The sequence below is a fragment of the Canis aureus genome, chromosome 12 (genome assembly GCF_053574225.1).
Source record: "Canis aureus isolate CA01 chromosome 12, VMU_Caureus_v.1.0, whole genome shotgun sequence".
In the NCBI taxonomy this organism is placed as follows: domain Eukaryota; kingdom Metazoa; phylum Chordata; class Mammalia; order Carnivora; family Canidae; genus Canis; species Canis aureus.
In genome coordinates, this window is record NC_135622.1 from 25686662 (window position 1) to 25703927 (window position 17266).

A 17266-nucleotide genomic window follows, 5' to 3' on the forward strand; every position below is an offset into this window, starting at 1 on the left:
CTCAGCTGTAAGATGGACAGAAGAACACCCACTTCCTCAAGGTTGTGGTGAGGACAGAAGTAGTGTCCATGATGCACCTTAGCTTAGGGCCCGGCATGTGACAAATGACCCAGATGGCAGCTGTTGTTCTGGAGGCACATGGGCCTTTCTGATGTCTTGTGCAATCAAAGTCCCCATACCGGTTGTGGAAATGTCAAGTGTGTCAAAGCACTGGATGGTGCTTTCTAACCTTTCCCACTTGGCTTTTCAACAGCTCTCTTCCTGCATGGCAAAGCTCAGGGTGCGAGGCCCATGGCGCAGCTCCGGGCCCCACTCCCCCCCAGGCACCAGGGCTAGGCGTACTACCTTATAGTTGCTGGCGAGGAAGGGGAACTGCTTGGGCTGCAGGAACTGCGTCTTCGGGATGTCCAGGCCGTCCTCCCCGTACAGAAACTGTACCACGCTGCCATCGCTGTCGCGGACTGTCAAATCATACTGGACGACCAGCCCCTCCAAGTGCTTGATGATACATCTGTACAGAGACCAGGGCAGTGGATAGTGGAAAGGGGGACTGCTGTTCTGCAGGCAGCCAAGCAAAGCTCCAAAGCCCCAGGCTCCAAGCTACAGCAGCTTGGGGCCAGCAGCTGCACTTCCTGGTGCTTCTTTGGGAGGAGGAAGCTGCAGACATGTGAACGAAAGCCTAGTTGCCACTGCTTGGCCCTTGCTCTCATGTCCAGCCCCAGGAGCTGGGACTGCTGCTTCCTGCCTTTTGGCTGGCTGCCTCAAAGAGCTCTGCCTCCCTGGGCAGACGTTATCCAAGTTCCCAGAGAACGGGACTTAAAAGCAGGCCTGAAAGGCATGGGTATTTCTTTTTGTCATCTTCTCCATTTCCTACCACCACTTCTATCAGCACACGTTCTCTGGGCTCATGAAGAACCACGACCCGCAGGATGCCTGGGTGGCTCAGCAGTTGAGCACCTGCCTTTGGCTGAGGGCATGATCCTGGAGTCCCGGGATCGAGTCCTGCATCGGGCTCCCTGCATGGAGCATGCTTCTCCTTTTGCCTATGTCTCTGCCTCTCTCTGTCTCTCATGAACAAATAAATAAAATCTTAAAAAAAAAAAAAAAAAAAGAGATCCATGCATGACCCAAACCCCCCAAGGCAGAGCTTCTCGATGCTGCATTCCAAGGGAGGGGAGGCCGGGGCACTGGGATCCTGTCCTACCGGCCACTCTGGGTGTCAGGCCTTGTTCAGGTTTAAGCTTCATTCCCCTCCCCCTTGCCCAAACAGGCCAGTTAGAGGGGCTACTTCTTCCCTTTCCTCTCAGCAAGGACAGAAAACCAGCAGGTCTGGGCCTGGCATCCTCTCTGCACTGTCCCAGATGCTGAGCCTTCCCAAGGCAGATGAGCTCCTCACTGCTCAAGGCCTTTCCCTGGATTCATAACTCCACCCCAGGGAGGCAGGGGTGGGAGGGGAGTGGTACGTTTGCAGAACACAGGGGCTCTCCACAGAAACTTCTGAGCTCATGCTCTATCAATCTGTTAGAAGGGGAAGAATATCTGCTATTTTCTGTTTCAGGCCACTCATGGCAGTTTTTTAAAAGTTTTTTCATCCAAAGGGACTGTAAGTGAACTGTCAATGACAGCATAAAAGAGGACAGAGGTGACAGAGAAGGTGCTTTTTACCTTTGGAGATAGCCGGAGCGGCTGGTCTTCACAGCAGTGTCCACTAGACCCTCTCGCCCTGCCATGCAGTGAAAGAAGAACTCCTGTGGGAGAGATGGGGCCGAGACCCAGAGGCGGCAGTGAGGACAGGGTGCTTCCTGAAGGGTGGCACAGGCTAACCCTGCCAGCAGCCATGTCTGATCTCCTAAGGTCCTTGGCTCTGACAGGCCCAATGGCCCAGTGACTTCATCCTCCCCCAGGGTTACCTTTGACTTTCCTTGCCTGAGACCAGAGGGGCAAGTGGATCCTGTGTACAAGAGCCAGGAGCACCCTACCAGCACTCATGCGTTCCACCCGCAACATTTTACCCCATGCCCTACATCCCACTTTCCAAATGGAAACAGTGCTGGGGCCTCATTACTCTTCCATTCAGCCCACATCCCTGAATTCTGCCCCCAACAGTGTCACCAGAGGCACACATTGTTTTCTAAACATTTTAATTCATATATACTAAGAAACACACTTGCAACAGTAGTCAGCAAATGTATAGACACACACACATGCACAGAAGACAAAAAACTCACAGAAGAACTTTATGAAACTATCCCATCCCTTACTCAGATGCTTTTTTCATCACTCTGTTCTATTACTAAAAGAAATGCCAGTCCCTATCTATTACAGTGATTTCATGATTCCTAGGGGGTCATAATCAGAGTTTAAAAAGTTCTGGTCTCTAACATCTCTCCTCCATCCTTTGCCAGAGGCCATGGGGGATCACTGGAGAGCCCATCCATGTGGGTCTCAAGACCCCTTGGAGCAGTCAGTGGCCTTGAAACAAAGGGTCGATCCTGATCACAACCTGGTCTTAGTTGTCTGATCTTGCAGAGATGCACTAACCAAGGAACAAAAGGTACTAACATTCACAAAGCCATTTCTGACAAATATGAAGAGAAAGCCTTTTTCTTAGGGGAGAAGTCTGTGGTTGACCAAGGAAGAACTAGACCTTTGCTACAGCTACTCAAGTCTCCCACTGTGAAGGAGCCATGGGAGGTGCTTTTAGTGGGGATTCATGAAATCAATCTCTGTGATGTTCCTTTTGTCAATGGAGGGTACCCCGGGGGAGGGGCATCCTCTTCTCTAGCTGCCTTCAAAGTAGGTGAGAAATGGTTTAGAGAGGGCATAGGGCAAGAAAAGGTGGAGCTGGGATTGGTCTTATTTATCTTTTCACTTCTCAGCAAATGCTGAGGTCACTATGTGCCAGGCCCTGTAAAAGCTCTTGTGAACACAACAGGGTCCTCATGGGCCACAGGGTCTAGTGAGTAAGCAATAAAGAGCTCAGTATTTAGTACTTGATTGTCCTTGCTCAAAGTTCAAAGTTGTTGGTACAGGTCATGGGCCTCCTACCACTGAGCCTAGCAATGAGAAGAGCCAAGAGCAAAAACCAAATACATACAGGAGGCTTGATGCCAGTGAGGAATCTGCCAGTGACGAAACCACCAGCCCTTGGGGTGAACTCATAAGGCTCAAAGCAGGGCAGTGATTTGCCAGACGCCATCAGGGGGGGTCTCCGACCTTCCAATTCAATTTGGCCTAGCAGGCATGAAATCTGGAGGAAAAGAAACCCAAAGGAAACTCAAGATCCACACATGTGTTAAAGCTTTGTCCTAGCAGAGGGAAAGCCTGCTATGGAAGAAAAGTTGTATGAAAACTGGTTTTAAAAGGCCAACCTAGATTTTCAAATAAATTAGAGGAGCTTGTGTTTCAAGGAAAGAGCTGTGTTTTCCTTTTGCTGACTTATCAAAATTTCATACATTTGGGGTCACTTGTAAATGGGCTATGTTGGTAAAAGAAGCCATGTTTCAGAATCATCACATTATACCTGGAAGGGACCAAAAGGCCCTAATGGAGAAATTGAGGCCTGCAATTACCTGAAGAGAAGAAGTAATTTATTGTGATCCTTAAATTCTAAGGCCAAAAGAGAATAAAAGCACCTCTTACTATTCATGCAGGTGAGGGGAGAGCAGTATGTCTGGATTTCACTTCAGTCAAGAGGGCTTCCTGATGGCCTTTGGCCTCAGAAGCCCACTCTATAGTGCTCTGCACTTGCCAAGGTCCTCAGGACTTTAAGAAGAAATGTTAACATTTGTGAACATCCTGCAAGAGCACTGCAGCCACCCAAAGAGGTAATAGGCCTTCAATCAGAGGTCCTCTAAGACAATGCTTATAATGATAAATGAAAAAAAGCAGGCCATGACAGGATCTCAGCTAAGCCTGATTATACACACACATGCACTTATGCCTGTGTTTGTTTATAATATTAATGTGTTAGCAGTGGTTACCTCCTATACTGATTTCCATATGCTTTCTGTTTTTTAGTGCTTGTTACATTTTATATGGAACATGATCCTTTTAAAACTGAAAAAAATCTGCAAATTGCCTCCTGCCATCACCCCACCCTTCTGGCAAACCAGCCGGCCCGCCTTTGCTCACACCTGCATGGTGTTCACAGTTGAACCTTTGGCTCCAGACTGCACCATCATCTGCAAGTTGTTGTCTGGGAACTGTCTGTGCAGGCCAAATGGCATGCATGCCTGCAGATTAAATAAACACATCAAGTCAGTGACTTCACTCTCTTTTGAAATCCCAAGGTAATCCCAAATCACAAGGTAAACCCAGGATACGGAAGCAATGAACTTAGACTATTTATCCAGAGATGAGTGCCATATCCCACTCAAAGTAAGAGGTCTCATTTGGCTAGGATCTTTTTGCTAGAACTCTTAGAGAGAAGTCTAACAAATGATGGCCCGCACTCTTCTGACACCCTCTGCCAAGAAGCCTGAGGCTCTTATCACTGGCAAATGAGAACAGAAAGGGAGATCCAGAGGGGCCTGCATATCCAGATTGTGATTCTAAAAAAGAGCTGGTTAAAAAGAAAATCTGAGGTGATACCCTTATGAATCTGCCCAGCAGACAGCCTTGGTTCCTGCACACCTAACAGTGAGGACCAATGTCCACTGTCACATTCACATTTACCAATATGCTGCCCTAGCACCATGTGGGAGCCTGGCCTTGGCTCCAGAGCCAGCAGACAGGAGCAAAGCCCTCTACGTGGAACCTGAGATGCCAGGAGGGGCTCCCAGTTTATTTAAGCCTCTGCTTAGGGCTGCAGAATCCATGACCAACACAGGAGAGGTGGAGGGGGATGCGGATGGAAAAGAGGAGCTGGAGGGACAAAAAGCAATCCCGAGATGCTTCTGAAACAATGCCCCAGCATTCTCATTCAAACCTGGAAACTGAGCCTCCTGGTTCTCCGAGAGGTACCTGGAAGGCTCCTCTGAAGAAAACCTCTCAAGGACAACACTTGTACCAATAAGAGGTCTGCATTCTTGGCAGTCTAAGGGATGCCGAGATCCATTTAAGAAGACATCCAGCAAACACTGACTTTTGTTGAGCACTCACTTTGGCTCCTCCTCTCCTTCTCAGGCTGGGACTCAAGGCCCAGGAGGCAGGGTAAGGGCCAGGCTGGCTCCTTCAAGCTGTAGGACTGGAAGCCCCAGCTCTAGGACAAGAAGGTGGAGAGCCCAGTCTATAATGCTGTCCTGTCCGGGGACTTCCCTCTTTTCTGAGTTGTACAAGAACTAGCAGAAAAGCAGACAGGGACTTTGGGGAACTTTCAGAGTGCTTCCACCATGCCAAGAGGGTGCTGTAGATTAGCTCCTTAATCCTCTCAGCAACTCTGTGAGGTAGGTGCTCCTTATATCCCTACCTCTAGGTGAGGAAACCAAGGCATAGACTGGTTCTATCACTTGCCCAAAGTCACACAGCAAGTACACAGCAGAGTGAGGATTAGAGCCCCCACCTTCACCCCTGGCTCTGTTGTATAGCAAGCAGCAGTGTTTTTGGTCCTCCATATTGCTCTCCATCCCACAGTGGCCTTGGGGGATTCTTCACTCCCCTTTGATGCAGTCACCCCAACACATATACATTAAAAAAAAAAAAAAAAAAAAGTGCAAAGCATTCCCTTTCAGCAGTAATTGGGTAAGAGAATGAAGCTCTTGGCTCTTCCAAATGATGAATTCCACACATCCTACCTCACATCTCACCTAGTTAGCTGTTAAACAGCCAAATGGTTCCACAGGGCCCCAATTGAGAAGCAAAATGTAATTTTTTAAAAAACCAGCATTTAAAATGGTGGTGATAAGTGCACACATTGCTGGACTAACCTTGTTAATCTCATTGCTGTAATGGTTCACTTCCTCCTTGAACTTCAGATCAATCATGTTAAAATCCCTCTGGTCTTTGCCCAAATGGGCATCCTGCCATTTCCCTCGGACCTCATCACATGATGCGGCTTCTGGCAGGTTTAACGCAGCCCTGACAGCCTACGATGGGATAAGGAACATGTTGGAGGCAGCAGCCAAGGAAGGAGGGTGTGAGTTTCATCCCATGGGAGACCTGACCCTCTGCAGCAGGCTGTAGCCTCCCAGACCCTCCTCACCCGCGGCCCACAGTGGGTGGACTCTTCAATGACCAGGTGTCTCTTCATATCCGCCTTCCGCTTAACCAGAATGTCTTCCACACCTATGAGGTAAGACAGACAAGCTTGTGTGGGACTGGGCCTGACCTCTCACTGTGAGAGGTCAGGGCATGGCGCCCAGTGCCACAAACACAGGAAGCACCAGAACAGCAATGAGGATACAAACATCAATATGGAGAGCTTGTCACCATCTCTTAAATGCTTCCCACAGGGCAAGCATTCTAATCCCCATTTTACACATGGTCAAACTAAGGCTCAAACTTGATCTACCTGCCAGATGTTATATAGGTAAAAAGTACACCCAGGACCAAGTTACACACCTGTGCTTTTAGCCACTAGCTATACTGCCTCCACTCAATAAACAAGCACTGGATGAATGGGCTAGGGATGAAGATGAGGTTTCAGATGAAAAACTGAGAAGGAGGACAGAGAGGGAAAGAACATCCTGGTTTTGATTCCCAGAAATCACACATCACAAGGCCTACCCTACATAGTTGTATGTGTATGCAGGCACACACTTGAGCCTGTCACTGCAGTTAAACCTGTCCTCTGGCTCCAGAAGTTTGAGGAATTCCTCACCTTGGGCAGGACATCTTTCTACTTCATCCTTCAATCAACTATTTCCCGTCTTTATGTGTGAGTGCTATTGGACTCAGAAAACCCTCAGCCAAGATCCGAATAAGAGGAAAAAAAAAAAAAAATCAATGGCTGCACTGTGCAGAAGCTGAGCTAAAATATCTGGAATTCCCAGTGCCACATCTTTGAAGCTTAAAAGGCTCTAAAGAACATGTATGAGCAGGAAGGGAAAGAAAGAGTCCCTCTGTGAGGAAGCCGTGATCACGAAAGTACGTCCTTCTAAGGGGTTGGCTCCAGGCCACCTTGCTGTCCCTCCACTGACTCCTGGCTGTAAAGGCTGGAGCAGAGGTGACTTCTCTAACCCGCCCTTCCCCCAGAGTTGTGCCCAGCTTGGCCCAGCTCCCTTTCTCAGTCTTGTGGTTTCTAGAAGGCCTTTGCACTCAGGGGCATGTGCAAGGAGAGCTGTAGGCATGGCTCGGTTTGTTGGGTGTGGTCCTCCACTGTGATCAGGGTGTGGCATCTTCCTCTTCTTTTCTTTCTTTTAATATTTTATTTATTTGTCAGAGACAGAGAACACACACAGGGAGTGGCAGGCAGAGGGAGAAGCAGGCTCCTCACTGAGCAAGGAGCCCAATGTGGGACTCGATCCTAGGACCCTGGGATCATGACCTGGGCCGAAAACAGACACTTAACAGACTGAGCCACCCAGGCGTCCTTACTTTTCATTTTTAAAAATGTTTGTTCCAGGGCCCTCTTCCTGGCAATAAAGTGTAGACCAGGAAACTGCCTAAATGTTTAATTATAGCAACTGGTTAAATAAACTGTGGTACAACTACACAACTGGAATAAACTGTGGCCCTAGACCTGAGGCTGTAGGCTTATTTTAGGAGATTTATAAATACATTCCATAATGGGAATGAAAAGATTACCAAACTGTGTAGTGTAGGATCTCACTGTTTTCTGAATGCATTTATACTGGCAAGTCTAGAAAGACATACATCAAATCAGTATTAGTCATCATTTCTGATGATTGAATACTGGGTGACTTTCAATTACTATCATGTTTGTATTTATTTTTACTTTTCCACAATTGATATCTATCCTATAACTACATAGGCCCCACTGCAGGCAAGTGAACAAGCTCAAGCTGAGGCAGGCCTTCAGCTAGAATCCCAATGATGAGATTCTGACCATGTCTGCGCACAAGCAAGCCTGCAAAGCAGAGTCTTACTTCCACCACTAAGGTTCAAGGTACTAAGGGTACCATGAACTAGACAATTCCAACACACACAGTGGCTCATGTTCAACATGAAGCATGTCACTTGCTCCTCATAGGAACACTGCAGAAGGGCTCAGGAAGTAACAGTACACTTGTAATCTCTATCAAGGCCACCTTGCTAAAATGGTGTGTGTTCATTTCCAGGGAGGAAACAAGGTAGTTCCTCTTCCTACATTAGGTCACCCCAACAGGTCTGCTCCAACATGGTGTTTCTGACATGGGGGAGGTATGGCCAGTTCTGATGATAGGGAAGGCCCTTTGTGGAGCACAGACCGCTCAAGGAATTTCGGAAGCACACTTATAGGAGAGGATGGAGGTAGGCTTGAGTGTGAAAAATCAGGCTCAGGGACAGAAAACCATAGAGGCTGTGGTGGGGAAGGGGTTGGGGACCAAAATGCGTGAAGAAATGCTGGCTGTGGGGGAGGGGTGGAGAACATGGAGAAGGACCAGGTCTGTGATGTGTTGCTGGCAGCCAAGAGAGGAAAGAGGTATACAAGAAGTCTGGCCATTCCCCAGGAAGCTGCTAGTAGAGTGAGGGAGACATCCCAATGAGTGTGCTGGCTAGGAGAAAGGGGGCCCCAGGGCCACTTGCCCAGCACTCACCCAAGGTGAAACCTCTATAGAGTTGTAGGTAGGCGGTGAAGAGGCGTGCCAGGCAGGTAAGAACCTTGCCGCTGGTCTCCCCGCCATAGATCTCATAGCAGCAGTGGACCAGGCCATAGGCAGAGCTCCCATAGTGCGCTTTGTCCAGCACACCACAGAGTAGTTCCCCTTCTCTGATGATCACCTGTGGAGAGGACAGTCACCAATGCTGAATGGAGGGGACACCTCCAGTGTGTGTGAGCTACCCCCTCCTTTCTCTGTGTTTTATTAACCTTACTGTGTAGGTTCCTTCACTGTAACCTGCCTCAAGTCCTTGATGGAAAGTTGCAGGGAGTGATGAATCACTAAATTCTACTCTGGAAACTAATATTACACTATACTAACTAGAATTTAGTAAAAACTTATAACGCATAAAACAACAAAAAAGAAAGATGTAGGGTATAAATGGAATATATTTTTTTCCTAAATAAAGGAGATGAGGACATAGAGACCAATATTTTTAAATTATTTTTTTCTAGGGACTATACCACACACACACACACAGAGACATTTCGGTGTGTTTACGTGTCCTCCTACACAACCCCCTCCTACCAACTTGAGGTCAAGTACCCTTTACAAGGACCTTATGACTAGAAATGAGAACATCTAGAGTATAAACTCTGTAACCACAACCTTGGCCTACACGCTCCCTCCCTTGACCCTAGAAGCAAGAACAACATAACCTTTCTAACATCTTTTAAGGCGTTCGTATTTTCTAAAGTTGGGTTAAAGCATCAGAAGCTAATTAAAGCAAGGACTGCTAGCCGCATAATGTAGCACACATTAAGCATATAATCTATAAAGAGAAAGAAAAGCATCAGCTTCAGTTCTAAATGGAATGTTGCTAGATGCTGTGACAAAGCACTTGTGAGCTGGGGACTTAAGGCCTTGGAAATCTTTAGTGTGGGGCCACTGCCTTGCTCACTTGCAAGGGTGCTGTGCCCAGGTTTGACTACCCTAGGCCTAATCCCCAAGGCCTAGAACCTCACAGCAGCTCCATGATTTCGAGCCATGCAGGGGTCTCAAGGGATAACAGTACGTTCCGGATTTCCAAGTTTTGCAGAATTGAATCCAGAGGCCTCCTGCTCCCCTATGGGTTGTGAGATTTACACTGAGGGTCAATGCTACCAATCAACTCTGAGTCTTTCTAAAATGAAAAGTGACACCAACTTGGGCACACCTCCCTGTCTTATGAACCACAACACCTGATTCTATGTATCTGCCTCCCTTTCTCTGTCTGTTTTAAATCGATGTGTCTAAACCTGGGATGAAATGACTCCGACCTGCACATCTAGGCAACCACACCTGGGACTCGCACATAGAGTCAGGGTTAAAGCCGGGGACGGGCCGAGGAGACTCCTGCACCCAGGCTTTGCCACTGATCTTCGCTTTTCCAGATAAGCTCAGTGGGATGTGGTCCTCTGGGATTATGTTTATAAGCAGTGTTGACACAACCTGGAAAAAAAAAAGATAATGCTGATTGTGGGGAGAAAAGTTGAGAAATTCCCTTTTAGGATCTCCTGTCCCTGTCCATCCTGAAAAGCCAGACCACTCCATTCTGATGATCTGTAGATGAAGCAAGAAAAACAGGCATTTCCACCTTTGTAGGATAAGCTGATCTGTTTTCCACTTACATGGCTTAGGAGAGGGCTTAGGAACAGAAACAAACATATACCATTAAGAACTTTACTGGGATTATTTCCTAAAATACCCTCCCCCTGCTTTTTTTGAGAGTACACACTTGTGTGCGCATGCGTGCACACACACACAGCACTCACAAGGGTGGGGGAGGAGCAGAGGGAGAGGGAGATGGAGAAGTAGGCTCCCTGAGGAGCAGGGAGCCTGACACGGGGCTCGATCCCAAGACTCTGGGATCATGACCTGAGCTGAAGGCAGATGCTTAACTGACTGAGCCATCCAGGTGCCCCTCCTAAAATAGTTCTTAGGGTGAACAGTCTTCTAGACCTGAAAAATTAAGTCCCTGAATAGACCAAATGAAGGAGAAGAAAAAAATAAACTGCTGTGGGGGCATAGTAATGAAAGATTTGAGTATGTGTTAAAAAAGTGAAAGCCATGACAGTGGGTGAACCACCCCAGTGGTAGGGGTTGTGGTGCTGCACTCCTATCAGAGGTCAGCCCTAACACGATGTCAGTTCCAGGACCAAGGCAAAGGTTGAAGAACATTCTTCTCTCATTTTCAGGCTGCATCAAAGTAAAAGTCAATTATTATATACAGTCAGTAACATCACCCCACAGAATAGCTTTGACTTTCCGGGGAGCACCAAGGAAGGAAAGGCTACAAAGACTAACAATTGAGGGTTCTTCCACTGAAGAGCTTCACAGAGGAGGCCTGAGAAACCTCACTGAGAAACTTCAGGGATGAGAGGCTGTTCCAGTGTCTGGTCTGCCACTGACTGACTGGTAATATACTGTGGGGCAAAATGACTGCTCTTCAGCTTAGCACTACTCATTTGTAGAATAGATAAAATCCACTTGTTCGTTCAGCAATGCTATATTGAGTGCTTACAATGGGCCTGGTGCTGGGAAGAGTCATGTATGAATCAGTCTGTTTTTGGTAGAACCTTCATTCCCAAAGGGGACTGTCCTGTGTAGAACCATGACTCTAGAGGGGGCAAAAGCATGCATTCCCAAAGATGTAGCAGGCAAGGTGCAAATGGGCCAGTCCACAGGCATGACCATTAAGGAGGGGCTGGGAGCCATCAGCAGGCATTAATAAACAGCTCTTTGTACACCTGTACCAGGCCCCAAGAAGTAGTATCTTTATATGCACACAATGGGGTCAGAACACTTACAAAGGCAGTTGTCTTTCATGCATGCATACCAGAAGCAGGAGGACAACTGGCAGTAGCATCTTTAAAGAAAGCAGACAACACTCTATCTCAACAAAAGATGACCCAAAGGGTCATGACTCACTCTCTCCAGAAGGCTACTAGCACTGCCAGGCAAGGGTAAGGAAGTAAAGGCAGGAGCGTGAGGTTTCCCTACAGTGCTGATCACAAGCTACACCTCAACTAAACCACCACAGTGTGGACTGCCTGGCTGGGCAGAGTCAGAAGAGGAAGTCCGTGTGCAAGGTTATAGCACACAGATCCAACCTTCTGAGGACAAGGAAATATGACCTACCAGCTCATCTATAAAATCAAAAGGGCAGAAAAAGAAAAGCATTTGAAAAACTCCAACAATACCCTTTCATGAAAAAACACTCAGCAGAAGAGCAATAGAAGGGAATGGCATCAACCTCATAAAGGGGAGGCACCTATGAAAAACTCACAGCTGATACACTCAATGGTTGGGGTGCCTGGGTGGCTCAGTTGGTTAAGCAGCTGACTCTTGATTTTGGCTCATGATCTCACGGTTGTGGGATCAAACCCTGTGTCAGACTCCATGTTCAGTGGGGAGTCTGCTTGAGATTCTCTCTCCCTCTGCATCTTCCCCTCCCCCATCCCATGCATGCTCCCTCCCTCTCTCTCTCAAAATAAATAAATCTTACATACACACACACACACACTCAATGGTCTAAGACTAGACATAGACACTTTTTGCCTAAGATCAGGAAAAAAACAAAAGATGCGTGCTCTTCCCATTTCTATTCAACAATGTACTAGAAGTATTGACCAGGGCAATTGGGCAAGAAAAGAAATAAAAGGCATCCAGACTGGAGAGAAGTAAAACTACCTCTATTTGTAGATGACATGATCATTTATATGTAAAACCCTAGAATCCACAAAAAAATTATTAAGAGCTAGTAAATGACTTTAAGCAAAGCTGAACAATACAAGGTCAATAGAAAAAATTGACTAAATCTATACATTAACAATGACAATTTGAAAATGAAATTAACAAAATAATTCCATTTATAAAAGCATCAAAAATAAAATATTCAGGAATAAATATAATCAAATAAGTGTAAAAGTCATAATGCTTAAAGTCTAACACAATGTTGAAAGAAATTAAAGAAAATCTAAATAAATAGAAAGATATCATGGATCAGAAGACTTAATATTGTTAAGATGGCAGCAGTCCCCAAATCGATCTACAGGTTCAATGCAATCCCTATCGAAATTCCAACTGTCAATTCTATATAAATGAATAAGCTGATTCTAAAATTCACAAGGAAATGCAAGACTCTGACTAAGCCAAAACAATCTTCAAAAAGAAGAACAAAGCTATTAGACTCATACTTCCAGACTTTAAAACAACAAAGTTACAGTTATTAGGACACAATAATGGCATAATGATAGATATATTAGACATACTGATCAATGGAAGAGTCCTTAAATAAACCCTTACATATATAGTTCATTGATTTTGACAAGAGTGCTAAGAATGTTCAATAAATGGTGCCAACTGAATATCCATGTGCAAAAAGATGAAGATGAACTCCCACTTCATACCATATACAAAAATGGACTCAAAGTGAATCAAAGATCTAAATGTAATGGTTACAACCCTGTCAACTCTTAGGTGGCAAAATAGCTATAAATCTGTGTGATCTTGGATTAGGCAACAGTTTCTTAGATATGACACCAAAAGCAAAAGCAACAAAAGAAAAAGATAAATTTTTCAAAATAAAAATTTTAGTGTCAAAGGACGCAAGAAAGTGAAAAGACAACCCACAGAATGGGAGAAAATATCTGCAAAAATAAATATGTAATACAGATCTAATAGCTAAGATATATAGAGAACTCCTAGAACTCAACAATAAGAAGACGAGCAGTCCAGTTAAACCGTACGGACAAAGGCCTGAATAACACTTCTCCAAAGAAGGTATGATTAATGGCCAGTAAGCACATGAAAAGATGCTCAATATCATTAGTCATTAGGTAAATGCAAATCAAAACCACAATGAGATACCACTTCATACCCAGTAAGATAACAAGCAAGTAAGCAAGAAGCAAGCATTGGTATGGATGTGAAGTAATTAGAATGCTCATGCTGGTACAAATGTAAAATGGTAACAGCTGTTTTGGAAAACAGTTTGGTAGTTCCTCAAAACGTTAAAAAATAGCATTAAGATATGACCCAGCAAGTCTACTCTTAGCTATATTGCCAAGAGAACTGAAGTACATATCCACACAAAAACTGGTACATGAATATACACTGCAGCTTTATTTATAATAATAAAGAGGGGAACAACCTAAATTGTCCATTTATTAACTAACAAACAAAATGATGTATTTCCATATGCTGGCATATCACCTAGCCATAAAAAAGAATGAAGTACTATTCATGCTACAACATGAATGTATTTTGAAAGTATTATACTAAGTCAGTCACAAAAGGCTACATTTTGTATGATATCGCTTACAAGAAATGTCCAAAATAGATAAATTCACAGAGACAGAAAGGGACTGTCAGGGAATGAGGGAGGAAGGAATTGGGACCAATGATAATAGGTACAAGGTTTCGTTCAGTGATGATGGAAATGTTCTGGAATTAGCTAGTGGTGATTGTTGTACAACACAGCAGACATAAGAAAAATCACTGATTTATACCCTTTAAAAAGATGATAAATTTAATGTTAAATATGAATTACATCAATAAGAAAAACATGGGAGTCAGACAAGATGATTTTAAGCTTCTTCCTGAAATAACATTCTAGAAGTGTTTAATTTACTTTCTGGTCATAAACTTATTATGCTAGGGAGAAAAGACCATCTGCAATGTTCTCTTAGACTGTGAAGGGTAGCAGTATTTATAAAAATTATAAATGAATTTTTTTAATACTAAGACTGTACTGAACTTTAAAAATCTTTTATTTTTTAAAAAATATTTTATTTATGTGAGAGAGAGAGAGCCTGATCAGGAGCAGGGGCACCGGCAGAGGAAGAAGCAGACTCTGCTGAGCAGGGAGCCAGAGGCAGGATTCTATCCCAGGACACCAGGATCATGACCTGAGCCAAAAGCAGATGCTTAAGTGACTGAGCCACCCAGACACCCCAAACATGTTTTAAAAAGTTAAAAGGATTCCTTAAAAAGAAAAGTTTTGAAAAAAAAAAAAAAAAGTTTTGAAATGTATATCCCTGGGGCACCTGGGGCCATATGGGACAAAAAGGAATCCTCTACCTCATGTCATACACACCCACAAATATCCATTCCAGGCAGACAAGTAGACCTAAGTGTGAAAGTAAAACGGTAAAGCTACTAGACAATAACACAGGGGAATAAACTTTGTGCCCTCAAGACAGGCATACTTATATTGGACTAGCTATGAAAGGCAAATTTGGTGAATTACATTAATAAAATAGCTCTGATCACTAGAAAACAGCACTAGGGGGATCCCTGGGTGGCTCAGCGGTTTAGTGCCTGCCTTTGGCCCAGGGCATGATCCTGGAGACCTGGGATCAAGTCCCACATCAGGCTCCCTGCATGGAGCCTGCTTCTCCCTCTGCCTGTGTCTCTGCCTCTCTCTCTGTGTCTCTCCTGAATATTAAATTAAATCTTAAAAAAAAAAAAAGAAAGAAAGAAAACAGCACTAGGTAAAAAGGCAAAAATTTGGCAATGGACCAACACAAGAAAATATGTAAAAAAAAACCTCTTACCTATTCATAAGAAAATGGTGTGGAATAGAAAACAAGCAAAAGACTTGAACAAGCCCTTCACAAATGATGTTCTAAGGGCCAATAAGCATATGAAGAGGTACTCAACCTCACTTGTTATTAAGAAAATGCAAATTAAAACCATAATAAGGTGCTACTACACATCCATCTGAATAGCTAAAATTAAACTAATAGAAACAAACACATGGTACAATAATATCAAGTTCCACTGAGCATAAAAAGTAACTAGATTTCTTTTCTTTTTTTTAAAGATTATTTATTCATTTATCCATGAGAGACACAGAAAGAGAGACGCAGAGACACAGGCAGAGGGAGAGAAGCAGGCTCCCTGCGGGGAGCCCTATGTGGGACTTGATCCTTGGACTCCGGGCTCAGGGCATGCCCTGAGCCAAAGACAGATACTCAATTGCTGAGCCACTCAGGCATCCCAAGAAGTAACTAGATTTTTAAGCCCTACTGGTAGAACTGTAAAGTGCTATAAGCACTTTGGAAAAATGTCTATTAATAAAGCTATTAATGTTAAACATAGACCTTATGATTCAGCAATTTGATTCCTTGGCATCTAGCCACCAAAATCCACAAAAATTTTCAACAAGATATATATAAGAATGATGATCGTAGCCCCATTTGTAAAAGCCAAATGAAGACAAGCCACGTCATTCAAGAGAAAAAGGATAAATATATGACGGTATGGTTACATAATGGAATACTACACAGCAATGAAAACGAATGAACTCCTGCTATAATGTGATACCACGAGTAACTTACACAGAGATATGATTTACCAAAGGAGTCCATTTATATGAAGTTCAAAAAAAGAGACAGTGTTAGAAGTCAGGTTAGGGGCTACCTTTGGGGAGGGGTCTTCTGAGAGTGCTGGTAAGATTCTACTTTCTGATCTGGGTGACACAAAAGTGTACTCACTTTGTGAACATTCATTGAGCTGTACACTTGAGACGTGCAATGACAGGAAAATCCTTTTTCTTTATATGCTCTTTGAACAAATGCTGAGACCTCAGATTCTTAAAGGGAAAGAAAAGCACTCAAGAGGCTGCATGAAATGCCCTGGAGAAGGAGCCTAAGACTTCATTTTCCAGGGCAGTATAAATAAACTGCCCAAGCTAAGCTCCTTATCTCCTGATTCTAAATGTGGCTTTTCTCTGCAGAATCCAGACTGAGCCACTAACAGATTCTTGTGCAGGACAGTCCCTCTTCTCTTTTACACCTGCTTGCAAAGAAATAACAGCCTGTGGTAATCTCATAAGAAATACTGAAAAATGACTGTGACACAAGTAAAATCTGGGCCTATTTTCTAGTTTTAATTAATAGTAGTAGTCTTAACCCAGAAACATTACAAAATGAAAAAGAAATTCTTTCTAACAGAAACCAAGTTATTCTATCATTCTGATCTTTTTCATGCCATACTTTTTCTCACAGAGACGCTTAACATCACTACCACTGTGATCACACATAAAATGCTGTAGTCTATTTCTGCTTTCAACATTAGGTCAGAACATTTCCCAGACCTCTCACTACATGGTCTTTTAAAAATCACTATTTTAAACAGCTACACAGCATCTTCACAAATGGATGTTCCACAATTTACTTAGTGCCAATGTTAAGTATCTAGGTTTTTCTAATTTTCCACCACTATAAACCATGGTGTAACAGACTGTTTTTTTTAAGTAGCTTTTTCTACATTTCATATGGTTTCCTTTGGCTGGATTCCCAGACTGAAAGGAATCAAGATATTTATGGCTCTAGATATATGTTCTTTGTCCACTACTTAGTTCTATTTTGAGCATACTGTTTACATTTAAACAAAATTCTAATAAATTGTGGACACTTAATTACTTAAAACATAATCATTCACTTCTAAGATAACTTCAGATGGCTTACAAAATAAAGACATCTAAATAGAATAATAAAACTAACAGAAATAGAAATAATAAAGCAGACAAATACATACAGCCAACTAAATCAGGGGTCAGCAAAATGTAGCCTATA

General features: G+C 43.9%; 1 protein-coding gene across 1 annotated transcript in view; it reads right to left on the bottom strand.

The window, feature by feature from the left end:
- Window positions 1-17266, bottom strand: part of POLR1A (RNA polymerase I subunit A) — a 70666-nt gene that overhangs the window by 17703 nt on the left and 35697 nt on the right. The window contains exons 15-22 of the mRNA XM_077843153.1: window positions 9984-10133; window positions 8640-8823; window positions 6143-6225; window positions 5868-6026; window positions 4137-4235; window positions 3098-3250; window positions 1666-1748; window positions 346-511 (exon numbers count right to left, since the gene is read on the bottom strand). Of these exons, the coding sequence (XP_077699279.1) occupies window positions 346-511; window positions 1666-1748; window positions 3098-3250; window positions 4137-4235; window positions 5868-6026; window positions 6143-6225; window positions 8640-8823; window positions 9984-10133 (1077 nt within the window). The remainder of the gene's footprint in view (window positions 1-345; window positions 512-1665; window positions 1749-3097; window positions 3251-4136; window positions 4236-5867; window positions 6027-6142; window positions 6226-8639; window positions 8824-9983; window positions 10134-17266) is intronic.